Source organism: Cervus canadensis, chromosome 4 (genome assembly GCF_019320065.1).
Source record: "Cervus canadensis isolate Bull #8, Minnesota chromosome 4, ASM1932006v1, whole genome shotgun sequence".
Taxonomy (NCBI): domain Eukaryota; kingdom Metazoa; phylum Chordata; class Mammalia; order Artiodactyla; family Cervidae; genus Cervus; species Cervus canadensis.
This window is the reverse complement of record NC_057389.1, coordinates 97,359,213-97,373,115: the sequence shown is the minus strand read 5'-3', so window position 1 is coordinate 97,373,115 and position 13,903 is coordinate 97,359,213. Positions and strand designations below refer to the sequence as shown.

Here is a 13,903-nt window from a genome sequence, read left to right as displayed (position 1 = left end):
TGGGGTTTCCCAAGTGCCTCTAGGCCTTTGTAAGTGAAAGTTGCTGTCCCCCCCTCAGCGTCTCTGGTGGGCCCAGTCCTCTGTGATGCTGTCCCGGTGCCCGTCCGGAGGCCTGGGCCCTTCTCCTCATGTGCTCTCATCACTCGCTGCGTTTCCCTCCATCATAGAATCCATTTGCTATTTTGTAGAACCGCTGACTTGCGGCTGTCTCACCCAATGACTTGAGGGTAGAGACCGTATCTGATTCATCTCAAAATTTACCCAGTGCTAAAAATTATGCTAGATAAATACTGAATGTGGACCTTTCCCACTCAGAACGACTTTTCTGTTTTAAAGAAAATTAAATTGTTTCTGAGCCCACCTTTTCAAAAATCTGTTAGTTTGCTTTCATCCTTCAAGTTCAAACATATTAAGATATCTTTAAAATTTTAACTTTTCTCTATTATTATTTTAAAAAATAGAAATTAGAAATTGTGCTACTTTTAAAAACATTTATTTGGTATATTTTAGCAACTTATTGACCAGAGATGTATTAATACATCTTTTGTTACCTGAACATTATTGACCAGAGTGTTTCGTTATTCACTTACATAACAAATCACCAGTCACAGGCAATAGTTTCTGCAATAATTCCCCAGTCAATAATGTGTTAAAATACTTTGTACTTGGCCAACCCAGTAGTTAGCTTGCTTCTGTAAGCAAACCATTCCTATGGTGCTCTTGTTTGATCACAGATAACAAAACAAGATACAAAAATTGAACTGGAGACTTATAAGCAGACTCGGCAAGGTCTGGATGAAATGTACAATGATGTGTGGAAGCAGCTGAAGGAGGAGAGGAAAGCCCGTTTGGTGAGTATGTAAGCCTGAGTCGTCAGAAAGATTCCCCAGTTCGTCCCCTGAAAGCTAGCTTCTATCAGCGCTTTGCAGATGTATGCTTCAACCTTCTTTAAAACAAATTAGTTTTATGGAAATAAGGCTTTCAACATGTTAAAAAAATATCCTGGAGTATCCCTCATTACCACCTACCTACTTTCTGTTGACTTGATACTGAGCCAGTGTTTATTGTAAAATGAGAAAAGGGGTAAAATTAAATCTAGCTGTGCTCCAGACAGACTTGTCTGCATTTCCCTAACCTATTCTGACCTTCGTATGTTCAGCACCGCCCAAAATACAGTATCAGTTAAGTTCATTTCTCTGATCTACTTTAATAATATTCTCCTTGTTAATATCCTTTAAGGAATTAGAAAAAGAACTGGAGTTACAAATTGGAATGAAAACCGAAATGGAAATTGCAATGAAGCTACTAGAAAAGGACACCCATGAGAAGCAGGACACTCTGGTCGCCCTGCGCCAGCAGCTGGAGGAAGTCAAAGCCATTAATTTACAGATGTTTCACAAAGTCCAGGTGGGAATTGGCTCTGTGTCCACATCACACAAAGCCCTGACACAGTGGGCATGGATTCCGTCTTCAAAGTTTGAGCAAGTGGCAGTTTGACTTCATGTTGGCCATAACTCGCAAGGCTCATGACATCTGCTGTGGCATCACCAAACCCCTGTCTGCAGAGTCAGCACAGCGTGGTTGGATTCCCAGGAAGGACCACCCCCACGTCCCTCTAGTGCTGCTGGAATTCCGGCTTCACACTCTTTCTCCCTCTGGGCTTCAGATGCAGAAGGTTGAGTTGACACTTATATCCCTGGTCAGGGCACTATAAAAAAACATCCCTCTTGTTTTCTTATTTCCTTTTATCCCCCATCCCACTGCCATCCTCTTTCCTATAGCCCAGCATTCGAAAGTGTTGATCTTTTCATTTGTATTCATCATTCTAAAATGGGTATCATTTTGAGATACAAATTTTAGTTTCCATCAGTGGTATCGTGCTGTGGCTCTCCTGTTCCTTTTTCTGCCTCGGCGTGACGTTCATCTGCATACTTACCTGCTGTTGGCTTCTTAATACAGGTTAGCTTCCCAATGTGTGTACCCACTGCATTTTCTTGCCCAGTGACGGACAAACAATTTTCCTCCACTATGCTAGCACAAGCCACACCCTGGCAAGTAGTGTACCCATCTCCCTTTGAGACCTGGGAGAATCTCTCTGGCAGACATAATCATAGCGTCCTCCCAGCCAGACGCTTCTTTCTTCCAGCCACACTGCTTTCTAGAAGGGCTGCACCAACATACACTCCCTCGAGCTGTGGCATGTGGTACCTGTATTGTGAGTGAGTGTACAATTGTTTTAATATTCATTTCTCAGTCTAATGAGTTTGAGCATCCTTTAATATGACAGCTAACCATTTATGCTTCCTCTTTGTGGCTTACCTGTTCATTTGTTTTGTCCTTTATTTCTTTTGGGTTTTCTCTTTTCCTTGTTGATGAGTAGTCATGTATAGTGTAAATATTAGTCCTTTACTGGTCTACAGATTGTAAGTATCTTCTCCTAGTCATCTACTATCCTAAAGTCCCTAGTTTTGATGTAGTCGATAATGTGTTGATTTTTCAAATATGGTTTGCACTTTGGGGGCTTCCCTGATAGCTTGGTTGGTAAAGAATCTGCCTGCAATGCAGGAGACCCTGGTTCTATTCCTAGGTCCAGAAGATCCACTGGAGAAGGGATAGGCTATCCACTTCAGTATTCTTGGGCTTCCCTTGTGGCTCAGCTGGTAAAGAATCTGTCTGAAATGCGGGAGACCTGGGTTGGGAAGATCCCCTGGAGAAGGGAAAGGCTACCCACTCCAGTATTCTGGCCTGGAGAATTCCATGGACTGTATAGTCCGTGCGGTCACAAAGAGTTGGACACGACTGAGCGACTTTCACTTTCACTTTCTTTCTTTGCACTTCGGAGGTTTTGTATTAGAAACTTTCTCATGCCTGGGTGTCAGAGATAGTCCACACTAGTTGTCTCAACCTTTCACGTTAGGTTTGTCCTGTTATCAAGAGTTAGCCTTTGTATATGGCATTACCCAGGGATTCAGTGTTCTTTTTGTCCATGTAGTAAACTGCTTCAGGGTCGCTTGTTGGCATGTGGTGCCGCCTTCATCATGTGTCAAGTTCCTACGTAAATAAATGGAGCTCTCTCTGAGGTCTCTGTTCTGCTTGAGGGTTTGTGTATTTTGATTGCCATAGCTTTGTGGTGGGTTTTACTGTCTGGTTGGTTCTGTGAGTTTGCTCAGGCTGCTGCAGTAGAACACCACAAGCTGAGTGGCTTAACAAGAACTTACCACCTCGCAGTGCTGGAGGCCAGGAGTCTCAGCGTCAGGCATTGGCAGGGGTGGTTTCCTCTGAGGCTTGTGAGAACGTCAGTCCCAGCCGTCTCTCCTAGCTTCTGGTGCTTGCTATCAGTTCTGGGGGTTCCTTCACTTGAAGGAGTTACCACCCCATCTCTGCCTTCTGTCTTCACACAGCATTTTCCCTGAATGTGCATGCCTCTGTCCACATCTCCCCTTTGTATAAGGACACCAGCCATATTGTATTGGGAGCCCACCCAACTCCATTGTGACTTCATCTTAATTAATTATGTCTGCAGTTAGTGACCCTGCTTCCAAATGAGGTCCTGGGTCATACTGGGGGTTAGGACTTCAACATAACAGGTTTGGGAGGGACATGATTCGGCCAAGAACGTTGGTCAAGCCTGCCCATGTTTCCCCCTGTTTTCTCCCTTCATTTTCCAATTGACTTATCTATTTATAAATGTTTGTTCTTTTTTATCTTCTTCTCAACTGGAGTATAGTTAATTCACAATGTTCTGTTAGTTTCTGGTATAAAATGATTCTTTTTCAGATTCTTTTCTATTATAGATTATTATAAATTATTGAATATAGTTCCCTATGCTATATAGTAGGTCTTTATCTATTTTATATATAGTGATATATATCTGTTAACCATAAATTTCCCTTTGGTAACCATAAGTTTTTTCTCCAAGTCTGACTCTGTTTCTGTGTTGTAAATAAGTTCATTTGTATCATTTTTTTAGATTCCACATATAAGTGGTATGATATTTGTCTTTGGCTGACTTACTTCACTTAGAGTGATAATCTCCAGGTCCATCCATATTCCTACAGATGGCATTATTTCTTTCTTTTTATGGCTCTGTAGGGCTTCCCTGGTGACTTAGTGGTAAAGAATCCACCTGCCAATGCAGGAGACTCAGGTCTGATGCCTGGGTCAGGAACATCCCTGGAGAAGAAAATGGGTACCCACTCCAGTACTCTTGCCTGGGAAATCCCATGGACAGAGGAGCCTGGAGGGCTGCAGTCCATGGGGATGCAAAGAGTCAGACACGACTTAGCAACTAAACAACAGCAATGTTCCATTGTATGTGTGTCTGTATGCACTGTGTATACACACACACACACACACACACATACACATACACACACACATACACATATACACACATACACATACATACACACACATACACATACATGTATACACACATATTTATATATATACACATATACACACACATACACACATTTTTATATATACACACGTATACACACACATATTTATATATATATACACACACACATATACACACACACACATATATATATACTCACCATATCTTCTTTATCCATTCATCTGTCAGTAGATATTTAGGTTGCTTCCACACCATGGCTGTTGTACATAGTGCTGCAGTGAACATGTATCTTTTTTAATTAGATCTTTCATCTTTTCTAGATATGTGCCCAGGAATGGAATTGCTAGATCTTACAGTAACTCTATTTTTAGTTTTTTAAGGATTCTCCGTATTGTTTTCCAGCGTCTGTACCAATTTACATTCCCAGCAACAGTGCGGGCGGTTCCCTTTTCTCTACATCCTCTCCAGCATTTACTATTTGTAGACTTTTTGATGATGACCATTCTGACTAGTGTGAGGTAATTCTTCACTGCAGTTTTTATTTGCATTTCTGTATAATTAGCCGTGTTGAGCATCTTTTCATGTGCCTGTTGGCCATCTGTATGTCTTTCAGAGACATACAGATGTCTAATTAGGTCTTCTGCCCATTTTTTGATTGGGTTGTATGGTTTTTTTATATTAAGCTATGTAAGTTTTTTGTATATCAAGAAGAGATAAGAAGGCTTTCTTCAATAAACAATGCAAAGAAGTAGAGGAAAACAACAGAATGGGAAAGATTAAAGAACTCTTCATGAAAATTGGAGATATCAAGGGAATATTTCATGCAAGGATAGGCACAATAAAGGACAGAAACAGTAAGGACCTAACAGAGCCAGAAGAGGTTAAGAAGAGGTGGCAAGAATACACAGAAGAACTGTACAAAAAAAGATCTTCTTGACCAGGATAACCATGATGGTGTGGTCACTAACCTAAAGCCAGAAATCCTAGAGTATGAAGTCAAGTGGGCCTTAGCACTACAAACAAAGCTAGTGGAGGTGATGGAATTCCAGCTGAGCTATTTAAAATCCTAAAAGATGATGCTGTGAAAGTGTTGTACTCAATATGTCAGCATTGGCCACAAGACTGGAAAAGATCAGTTTTCATTCCAATCTCAAAGAAAGGCAATGCCAAAGAATATTCAAACTACCAGCCAGTTGTGCTCATTTCACATGCTAGTAAGGTTATGCTCAAAATCCATGAAGCTTGGCTTCAGCAGTATGTGAATCAAGAACTTCCAGATGTACAAGCCAAGTTTAGAAAAGACAGAGGAACCGAAGATCAAATTGCCAACATTCGTTGGATCATAGAGAAAGCGAGGAAATTCCAGAAAAACATCTGCTTTATTGACTACGCCAAAGACTTTGACTTTGTAGATCACAACAAACTGGAAAATTCTTAAAGAGATGGGAATAGCAGAATACCTTACATGCCTCCTGAGAAATCTGTATGCAGGTCAAGAAGCCACAGTTAGAACCTGACATGGAATAACTGGTTCCAAATTGGGAAAGGAGTACAACAAGGCTGTGTATTGTCACTCTTTATTTAACTTCTATGCAGAGTACATCTTGGAAAATGCTGGGCTGGATGAATCACAAGCTGGATACAAGATTGCCAGGAGAAATATCAGCATCTCAGATATGCAGATGATACCACTCTAATGCAGAAAGCGAAGAGGAACTAAAGAGGCTCTTGATGAAAGTGAAAGAGGAGAGTGAAAAAGCTGGCTTAAAACCCAGCATTCAGCCACAGGTGCACATGTGTCCCCCCCATCCTGAACCCCCTTTCCTGTGGCTGATTCCTGTCGATGTATGGCAAAAGCCACCACAATATTGTAAAGTAATTAGCCTCCAATTAAAATAAATAAGTTAATTTTTTTAAAAGAACTCAGGATTCAAAAAACAAAGATCATGGCATCCAGTCCCATCACTTCATGGCAAATAGATGGGGAAACAGTGACAGATTTTATTTTCTTGGGCTCCAAAATCATCACAGATAGTGACTGCAGCCATGAAATTAAAAAGATGCTTGCTTCTTGGAAGGAAAACTGTGACAAACCTAGACAGCATATTAAAAAGCAAAGACATCGCTTTGCCAACAAAAGTCCATACAGTCAAAGCTCTGGTTTTTCCAGTAGTCATGTACGGATATGAGAGTTGGACTGTAAAGAAGACTGAGTGCCAAAGAATTGATGCTTTCAAACTGTGATGCTAGAGAAGACTCTTGAGAGTCCCTTGGACTGCAAGGAGATCAAACCAGTGAATCCTAAAGGAAATCAACCCTGAATATTCATTGGAAGAACGCTGGATCCCTAGGAAATGCCATATATAAAAGTTAACTCTTGATACATTACAAACCTAAATGTGAAAGGTTGAGTAAACTAGTGTGGAATATCTTTGTCACCTAAGCATGAGAATGTTTCTAAAACCTCCAAAGTGCAAACCATATGTGAAAATTAGACTATATCTAATATGAACATTAGACTATATCAAAACTAGGGACTTAAGGACAGTAGATGACTAGGAGAAGATACTTACAATCTGTAGACCAGTAAAGGACTAATATTTAGACTATACATGGAATTACTACTCATCAACAAGGGAAAGATAGGAAATCCAAAAGAAAAAGGGACAAAAAATATGAACAGGCAAGCCACAAAGAGGAAACATAAATCTTCAAGCTGAAGCTCCAGTACTTTGGCCACCTGATGTGAAGAGCCAACTCATTGGAAAAAATCCTGATGCTGGGAAAGATTGAAGGCAAAAAGAGAAGGGGGCAGCAGAGGAAGAGATAGTTAGATAGCATCACTGACTCGATGGACATGAATTTGAGCAAACTCCAGGAGACAGTGAAGGACAGGGAAGCCTGGCGTGCTGCCGTCCATGGGGTCACAAAGAGTCAGACACGACTTGGGGACTGAACAACAACGATAAAGCTGGCTGTTGGTATGTTTTCAAAATCCCTCTGTTGGTCACATCATTAGCAAATATTTTCTCCCATTCCATAGGTTGTCTTTTCATTTTGTTTATGGTTTCCATTGCTGTGCAAAAGCTTATAAGTTTAATTAGGTCACATTTGTTTATTTTCACTTTTGTTTCCATTACTCTAGGAGATGGATCCAAAAAAATATTGCTGTCAGTGTTTATGTTAAAAATTTATGTCAATGTTCTGCCTGTGTTTTCCAGTGTTATACTATCCAGTGTTATACCTTGATCTTTAATCCATTTTGAGTTTGTCTTTGTATATAGTGTTAGGAAATGTTCTATTTTCATTCTTTTACATGTAGCTGTGCACTTTCCCACTTTCCCAGGACCGCTTGTTGAAGAGACAGTTCTTTTCTCCATTTTCTCACCTCCTTTGCTGTAAATTAACTGACCATAAGTGCGTGGGTTTATTTCTGGGCTTTCTCTCCTGTCCCATTGACCTCTGTCTGGTTTTGTGCCAGCATCATGCTGCTTTGGTTACTGTAACTTTGTAGTGTAGTCTGATTCTTGATAAATATTTTAGAATAAGGTATAAACTTCCTTTTTTAAAACTCCAGCTGAATTTCTTAAGTGGGAATTGTGTTGAATTCAAAGCTTACTCTCCTTTTTGTTCCGTAAGAGTTGCGTTTTCTCCAGGTGAGCCCTTGATCCTGTCTCATCCTTGATGGCAGCATGGCTGTTTCCTTATTTTGGCTGCATCTTCTAGTGAGTTCTTACTAACATGGAGAAGTGCTTTTGTGCTTTATAGGTTGATCTTGTGTTTGACAGCCTTGCCCACCCCCCACCTAGTTCTGATGGTTTGTCTATTGATCTTGGTGGTAATTAATCATACTGTAGGCAAATAAAGACAATTTAGTCTCTTCACTCTCAAGTCTTGTACCCATTATTTTTTTGTTTCTTTTAGCACTGGCCTCCATGACTACATTAGACAGTAACAGAAATAGTGAGCAGACTTGTGATTCTGATCTTAAAAGTAATGCGTGTAAAACTTTCTCCATCAGGCCTTCCCGGGTGGCTCAGTGGTAAAGAATCCGCCTGCCAGTGCAGGAAACACGGGTTCCCTCCCTGATTGGGAAAAAATCCCACGTGCCTCGGAGCAACTCAGCCCGTGTGCCACAACTATTAAGCCTGTGCACTGGAGCCTGGGAGCCACAGCTACTGACGCCCACACGCCTAGAGCCTGCGCCCCGCAGCTGGAGAGTGGCCCCTGTTCTCCGCAACTGGAGGAAAGCCACACAGCAACAGAGACCCAGCACAGCCAACAACAAATAAATAAAACTGTTTTTTTAAAAAGATTTCCCCATCAAGGGTAGTGCTTACTAGATGGTTGGTGTATAATCTTTACTGAATTAAAGAAGTTCTTTTTTTTTTTCATTTATTTACGTTACTGTGCATGGGCTCCCTCTCGCCACATGGAGCGGAGGCTGCTCTGATGGTGGAGCGCAGGCCCCTCACTGCAGTGGCTTCCCGTCGTGGAGCACAGGGCTTGTGGGCTTCCGCAGTTGGGGTGCGCGGGCCCTAGAGCAGAGGCTCAGCAGTGTGGCGCTCAGGGTCAGTTGCTCATGGCATGAGCGAGTTTCTGTGATCAGGGATGGAACCCGTGTCTCCTGCATTTTCAGGCAGATTCTTAACCACTGGACCCCCAGAGAAGTCCGTGAAGTTCTTCTTTATTTCTTGTTTGCTCAGAGATTTTTCTCATAAATAAATGTTGAACTTTATTCAATGTTTTAGGCTTTTTTGCATTTTATTTATTGTGATAGAACAGTTCTTTTTCTCCCTTATTTTTTTTTCTCCCTTATTTATGTGCCAATTTATAGATTTACATTCTTGGATTCCTACTTGATTGTGACATATTTAAATACGTAGCTAATATGTATGTTTATACACGAGACAGACCTCTAACTTTCTTTCCTATTACTAACCTTATTTGGCTTCAAAATCATGGTTGGACTGGTACTGTAAAATAAGGTTTCCTGCTCTCTTTCTTAGAAGTAACTCTTATAAGATAGCAAGTATCTGTTCTCCAAAAGTTTTGAGAATCCCATCCATGTTATAGGATTCATCTGGGCTGGGCTTTTTGGGTCAAGGAGACTATGACTGCCATTTCAATTTATTGAATGCTTACTGGTTTATTCATATTTTCCATTTCTTCTCAGACCAATTTCAGTATATTTTATACTTTTTCCCAAAATGTGTCTTATTTTATTTAGGTTTTCAAGTATTTTAGCTCATAATTGTTTATAATATTCTTTTGCAGAATTTTTTAATCTCTTTAATTCAGTGTTTTCTTATTGCATTTTCTGTCTTTCTTCTTTATCTAATCTTGCCAGAATTGTGTCTGTTCTAATAATCTTCTCAAAGAACTGGCTTGTTTTCTAATATTCCTTATTGTGTTCTGTTATTGTTTCTTATTTCATTGATCTCTACCTTCACCTTTATTATATTCTTTATTATTTCTTAGGGTTTACTCTGTGGCTCATTTTCAGCTTCTGAAATGCATACTTAGCTCATCTGTTTTATTTTATTTTTTATTTCATTAAATATTTTATTTGAAGTGAAGTCACTCAGTCGTGTCCGACTCTTTTCGACCCCATGGACTGTAGCCTACCACACTCCTCCATCCATGGGATTTTCCAGGCAAGAATACTGGAGTGGGTTGCCATTTCCTTCTCCAGAACATCTTCCCGACCCAGGGATCGAACCTGGGTCTCCCACATTGTAGGCAGACACTTTACCATCTAAGCTACCAGGGAAGTCTAAAAGTTTAAAATTGCCCACAAGTACCATTTTAGCTAGGCTTCCCCAGTGGCTCAGACAGTAAAGAGTCTGCCTATAGTGTGGGAGACCTGGGTTTGATCCCTGCGTTGGGAAGATCCCCTGGAGAAGGAAAGGGCAACCCACTCCAGTATTCTTGCCTGGAGAATCCCATGGACAGAGGAACCTGGTGGGCTAGAGTCCATGGGATCACAAAGAGTTGGACATGACTCAGCGACTTCACTTCACTGCTTTAATGACACTCAAATTTTGATCAAAGTATTTCATTGATTGGGTTGGCCAAAAGGTTCGTTTGGTTTTTTCCATAAGACAGCTCTCACAACATTTAGTCTTTAACTTCATTCAAAACAGTTTTGTTAGATTGTATCATGACAGTTGTCATATCGGCTTGCATTTTCAAAAAACTTAGCAAAATTGGTGAATTTTTGTAAAGCTATTTTAATATTGAAGATGGAAGGAAAAAAGCATTTTTGGCATATTGTTATTATTTATTATTTCAAAGAAGGTAAAAATGCAACTGAAATGCAAAACAAATGTATGTGTGCAGTGTGTGGAGAAAGTGCTGGTCAGTTGTGTCAGAAGTGGTTTGTGAAGTTTCATGTTGGAGATTTCTTGGTGGATGATGCTCCCCAGTCAGATAGACCTGTTGAAGTCAATAGAGATTAAATCAAGACATCCATTGACAACAGTGTTAAACTACATGAGCGATAGCTGACATACTTAAAATATCCAAATTAAGTGTTGAAAATTATTTGCACCCCCTTAGTTATGTTAATCATTTTAATGGCTTGGGTTCCACATAAGTTAAGCAAAATAAACCTTCTTGACCGTATTTCCATGTGTCATTCTCTACTGAAACATAATGAAAACACTCCTTTTTAAAAACAAATTGTGAAGGGCAACGAAAAGTGGATACTGTATGATAATATAGAATAGAAGAGATTGTGGGCTGAGCAAAATGAACTACCACCAACCTCGCCAAAGGCAGGTCTTCATCCAAAGAAGGTGATGTTGTATATATGGTGGGATTAGAACAGAGTCCCCTATTACAAGCTCCTTCCAGAAAACCAAACGATTAATTCCAATAAATACTGCTCCCAATTAGACCAACTGAAAACAGCTGTTGATGAAAAGTGTCTGGAATTAGTCAACAGGAAACACATAGTCTTCCATCAGGATAACACAAGACCACATGTTTCTTTGATGACCAGGCAAAAACTGTTACAGCTTGGCTGGGAAGTCCTTCTTTAAAAAAAAAAAAAAAAAAGATAGAGTTTTGTTTGGTTTTATTTATTTATTTGGCTGTGCCAAGTCTTAATTGTGGCATGCAGGATCTTTAGTTGCAGCATGTGGGATCTAGTTCCCTGATCAAGGATCGAACCTGGGCCCCCTTCATTGGGCTCTCAGCCACTGGATCATCAGGGAAGTCCCTGGCTGGGAAGTTCTGATTCGTGCATTGTATTCACCAGACACTGCACCTTCGGGTTTCCATTTATTTAAATCTTTACAAAATTCTCTTCTTGGAAAAAAATTCAGTTACTTGGAAGAATGTAAAAGGCACCTGCAACACTTCTTTGCTCAAAAAGATAAAAAGTTTGGGGAAGATGGAACATGAAGTTGCCTGAAAAATGGCAGAAGGTAGTGGAACAAAATAGCACGTTGTTCAGTAAAGTTCTTGTTGAAAAATGTGTCTTTTATTTCTTACCTAAAAACCAAAGTACCTTAATGGCCAACCCAATAAAAAGCACATTTTTCATATCTGTCATCTCGGAAATTGAGACACGTCTTATAGTCAATGTCATGACACATTTCAAGTAGCAGTTTTTTCCTTTCTTAGTGGTATATAAAATTAGGATGCATCTTCAATGTAATGAAATTCTGCAGTGTTTTCATTGTGTTTCAGCTCTAAGTATTTCATAATTTCTCTTCTGATTTTTTTAGCTCAGTGTATTTTAGTAATATGCTATTCCATTTCCAGATGTGAGGTGTTCAGCTATTCTTTCGTTGCTTACATCTAGTTTTATTACATTAAAGCCAGAAAATATAGTCTGTGTATTCCTAGGAATGTATCAGTGCTTCTTTCTGTCTTCAGTCTTTCTGCCTCCTTGTATTTAAGAGTGTCTCCTGTAGACACACAGAAGCACGTTTGCTTGTTTGTTTTGCTGCCGCCTGGTCACTCAGCGTCTGCCACAGGTAAAAGCTTGGGCTGAGAAGGTCACGTGGGCGTAGGTACGGACCCAGCTGCACCACACTTGTGCTGTGACCTTTACCCAGATGCTTGCCACTTCTGAGCCTCCCTCTCTTGCTCAGAGCAGTGGGGCTCACAACGCCCATCGTGAGAAGCCTGCAGGACTCATGTGAACTCATGGAGGTGCCTAGCGCACGAGAAGCCTCAGCAGTGTTGAGTCAGATCTGACTCTGAAGTTCCTTTTCAAAAAGGGACTTGGCCTGTTCAAACACAGGGCTTCATTACCTCCCTCTCTGCCTTTTTCTCGCCACTCTGCATGGCTTGCAGGATCTTAATTCGCTAACTAGGGACTGAACCCAGGCCACAGCAGTGAAAATGCCAAGTCCTAATCATTGGGCCACTAGGAAATTCCCCCTCTGCCCTTCTTTATGTTGATGACACTGGATGCGTTGACCTAGTTTGTCTTCCAGGGCTCTGGCGAAGAGCAGCAATTAATGAAACACTCTTGAAAGTATTATTAAAAAAGTACAAAGAGAACAGTTGAACCCTCTTGTAATCCAGAACAGGCAGGGGCGTGAGACAGAAGCAGAAAATGACCCTCTTTCCTTGCTTTTATAGAATGCAGAGAGCAGTTTACAACAGAAGAATGAAGTCATTACATCTTTTGAAGAAAAAACCAATCAAGTCATGTCCAGCATGAAACAAATGGAAGAAAGGTAAACGCTTCCTCCTGGCAGATATTCCCTAGAAGGTACTAGGCATTGTCTGAGCCTGGAGACTTACTCAGAGTCTCTCTCAAAAGTATAGACATGTTGGAATGACTTTCCTTCAGGTCTTTAGTCTTTCCCGGAAAGGGGACTGGATTCCCGAGTTTTCCCTAAGCATGTATTCAGTTATTCAACTTTTGGGCTACTGTATCACTTTGACTTCTCAGGGAGTCAGAACTATCCAGTGAGCTCACATTTAGATCAGGTCAGGGACTTCCCTGGCAGTCCAGTGTATGTCTGCAGTTCTGTTGCAAGGGGCAGAGGTTCGACCCCTGGTCAGGGAACTAAGACCCTGCATGCTGCACGGCATGACCGAAAAATAAGAATTAAATAAATAAATAGCAGGTCAGTAAGGTATCAGAATACAGGTAAAAAAAAAATAGACTCATACAAATATAGGTGACTGGTTTGTTTTTTTTTTTTTACAAAGGTACAAAGGCATTTCAATGGAGAAAGGACAGTTTTTTCAATAAATGATATTTGAAACAGTTGGGTATCCATAAGCCAAAAAATGAACCTCAATTTAGACCACACCTTTATACAAAAGTTAAGTTCAAAGGAATCATGAATCTACATGTAAAACCAAAGACTAAAAACTTCTGGAAGAAAACATAGAAAATCTTTGTGGCCTTGGGTTAGACGAAGAGTTGTTAGATGTGACATAAAAGCTCTGTTCATAAGAGACAAACTTGATAAATTGGACTTCCTTAAAATTTAAAACTTTTTTTCAGTGGAAGATACAGCTAAAAAAATAAAAATCCCATATCTAACAAAGGACTTATATCCAGAA

General features: G+C 40.3%; 1 protein-coding gene across 3 annotated transcripts in view; it reads left to right on the top strand.

Annotated features, from left to right (window-relative positions):
* Window positions 1-13,903, top strand: part of RUFY1 (RUN and FYVE domain containing 1) — a 62,867-nt gene that overhangs the window by 35,444 nt on the left and 13,520 nt on the right. For all 3 annotated transcript variants that reach the window (XM_043467015.1, XM_043467017.1, XM_043467016.1), the window contains exons 10-12: window positions 735-851; window positions 1,240-1,407; window positions 12,965-13,062. In XM_043467015.1, coding sequence (XP_043322950.1) covers window positions 735-851; window positions 1,240-1,407; window positions 12,965-13,062 — 383 coding nt within the window. The remainder of the gene's footprint in view (window positions 1-734; window positions 852-1,239; window positions 1,408-12,964; window positions 13,063-13,903) is intronic.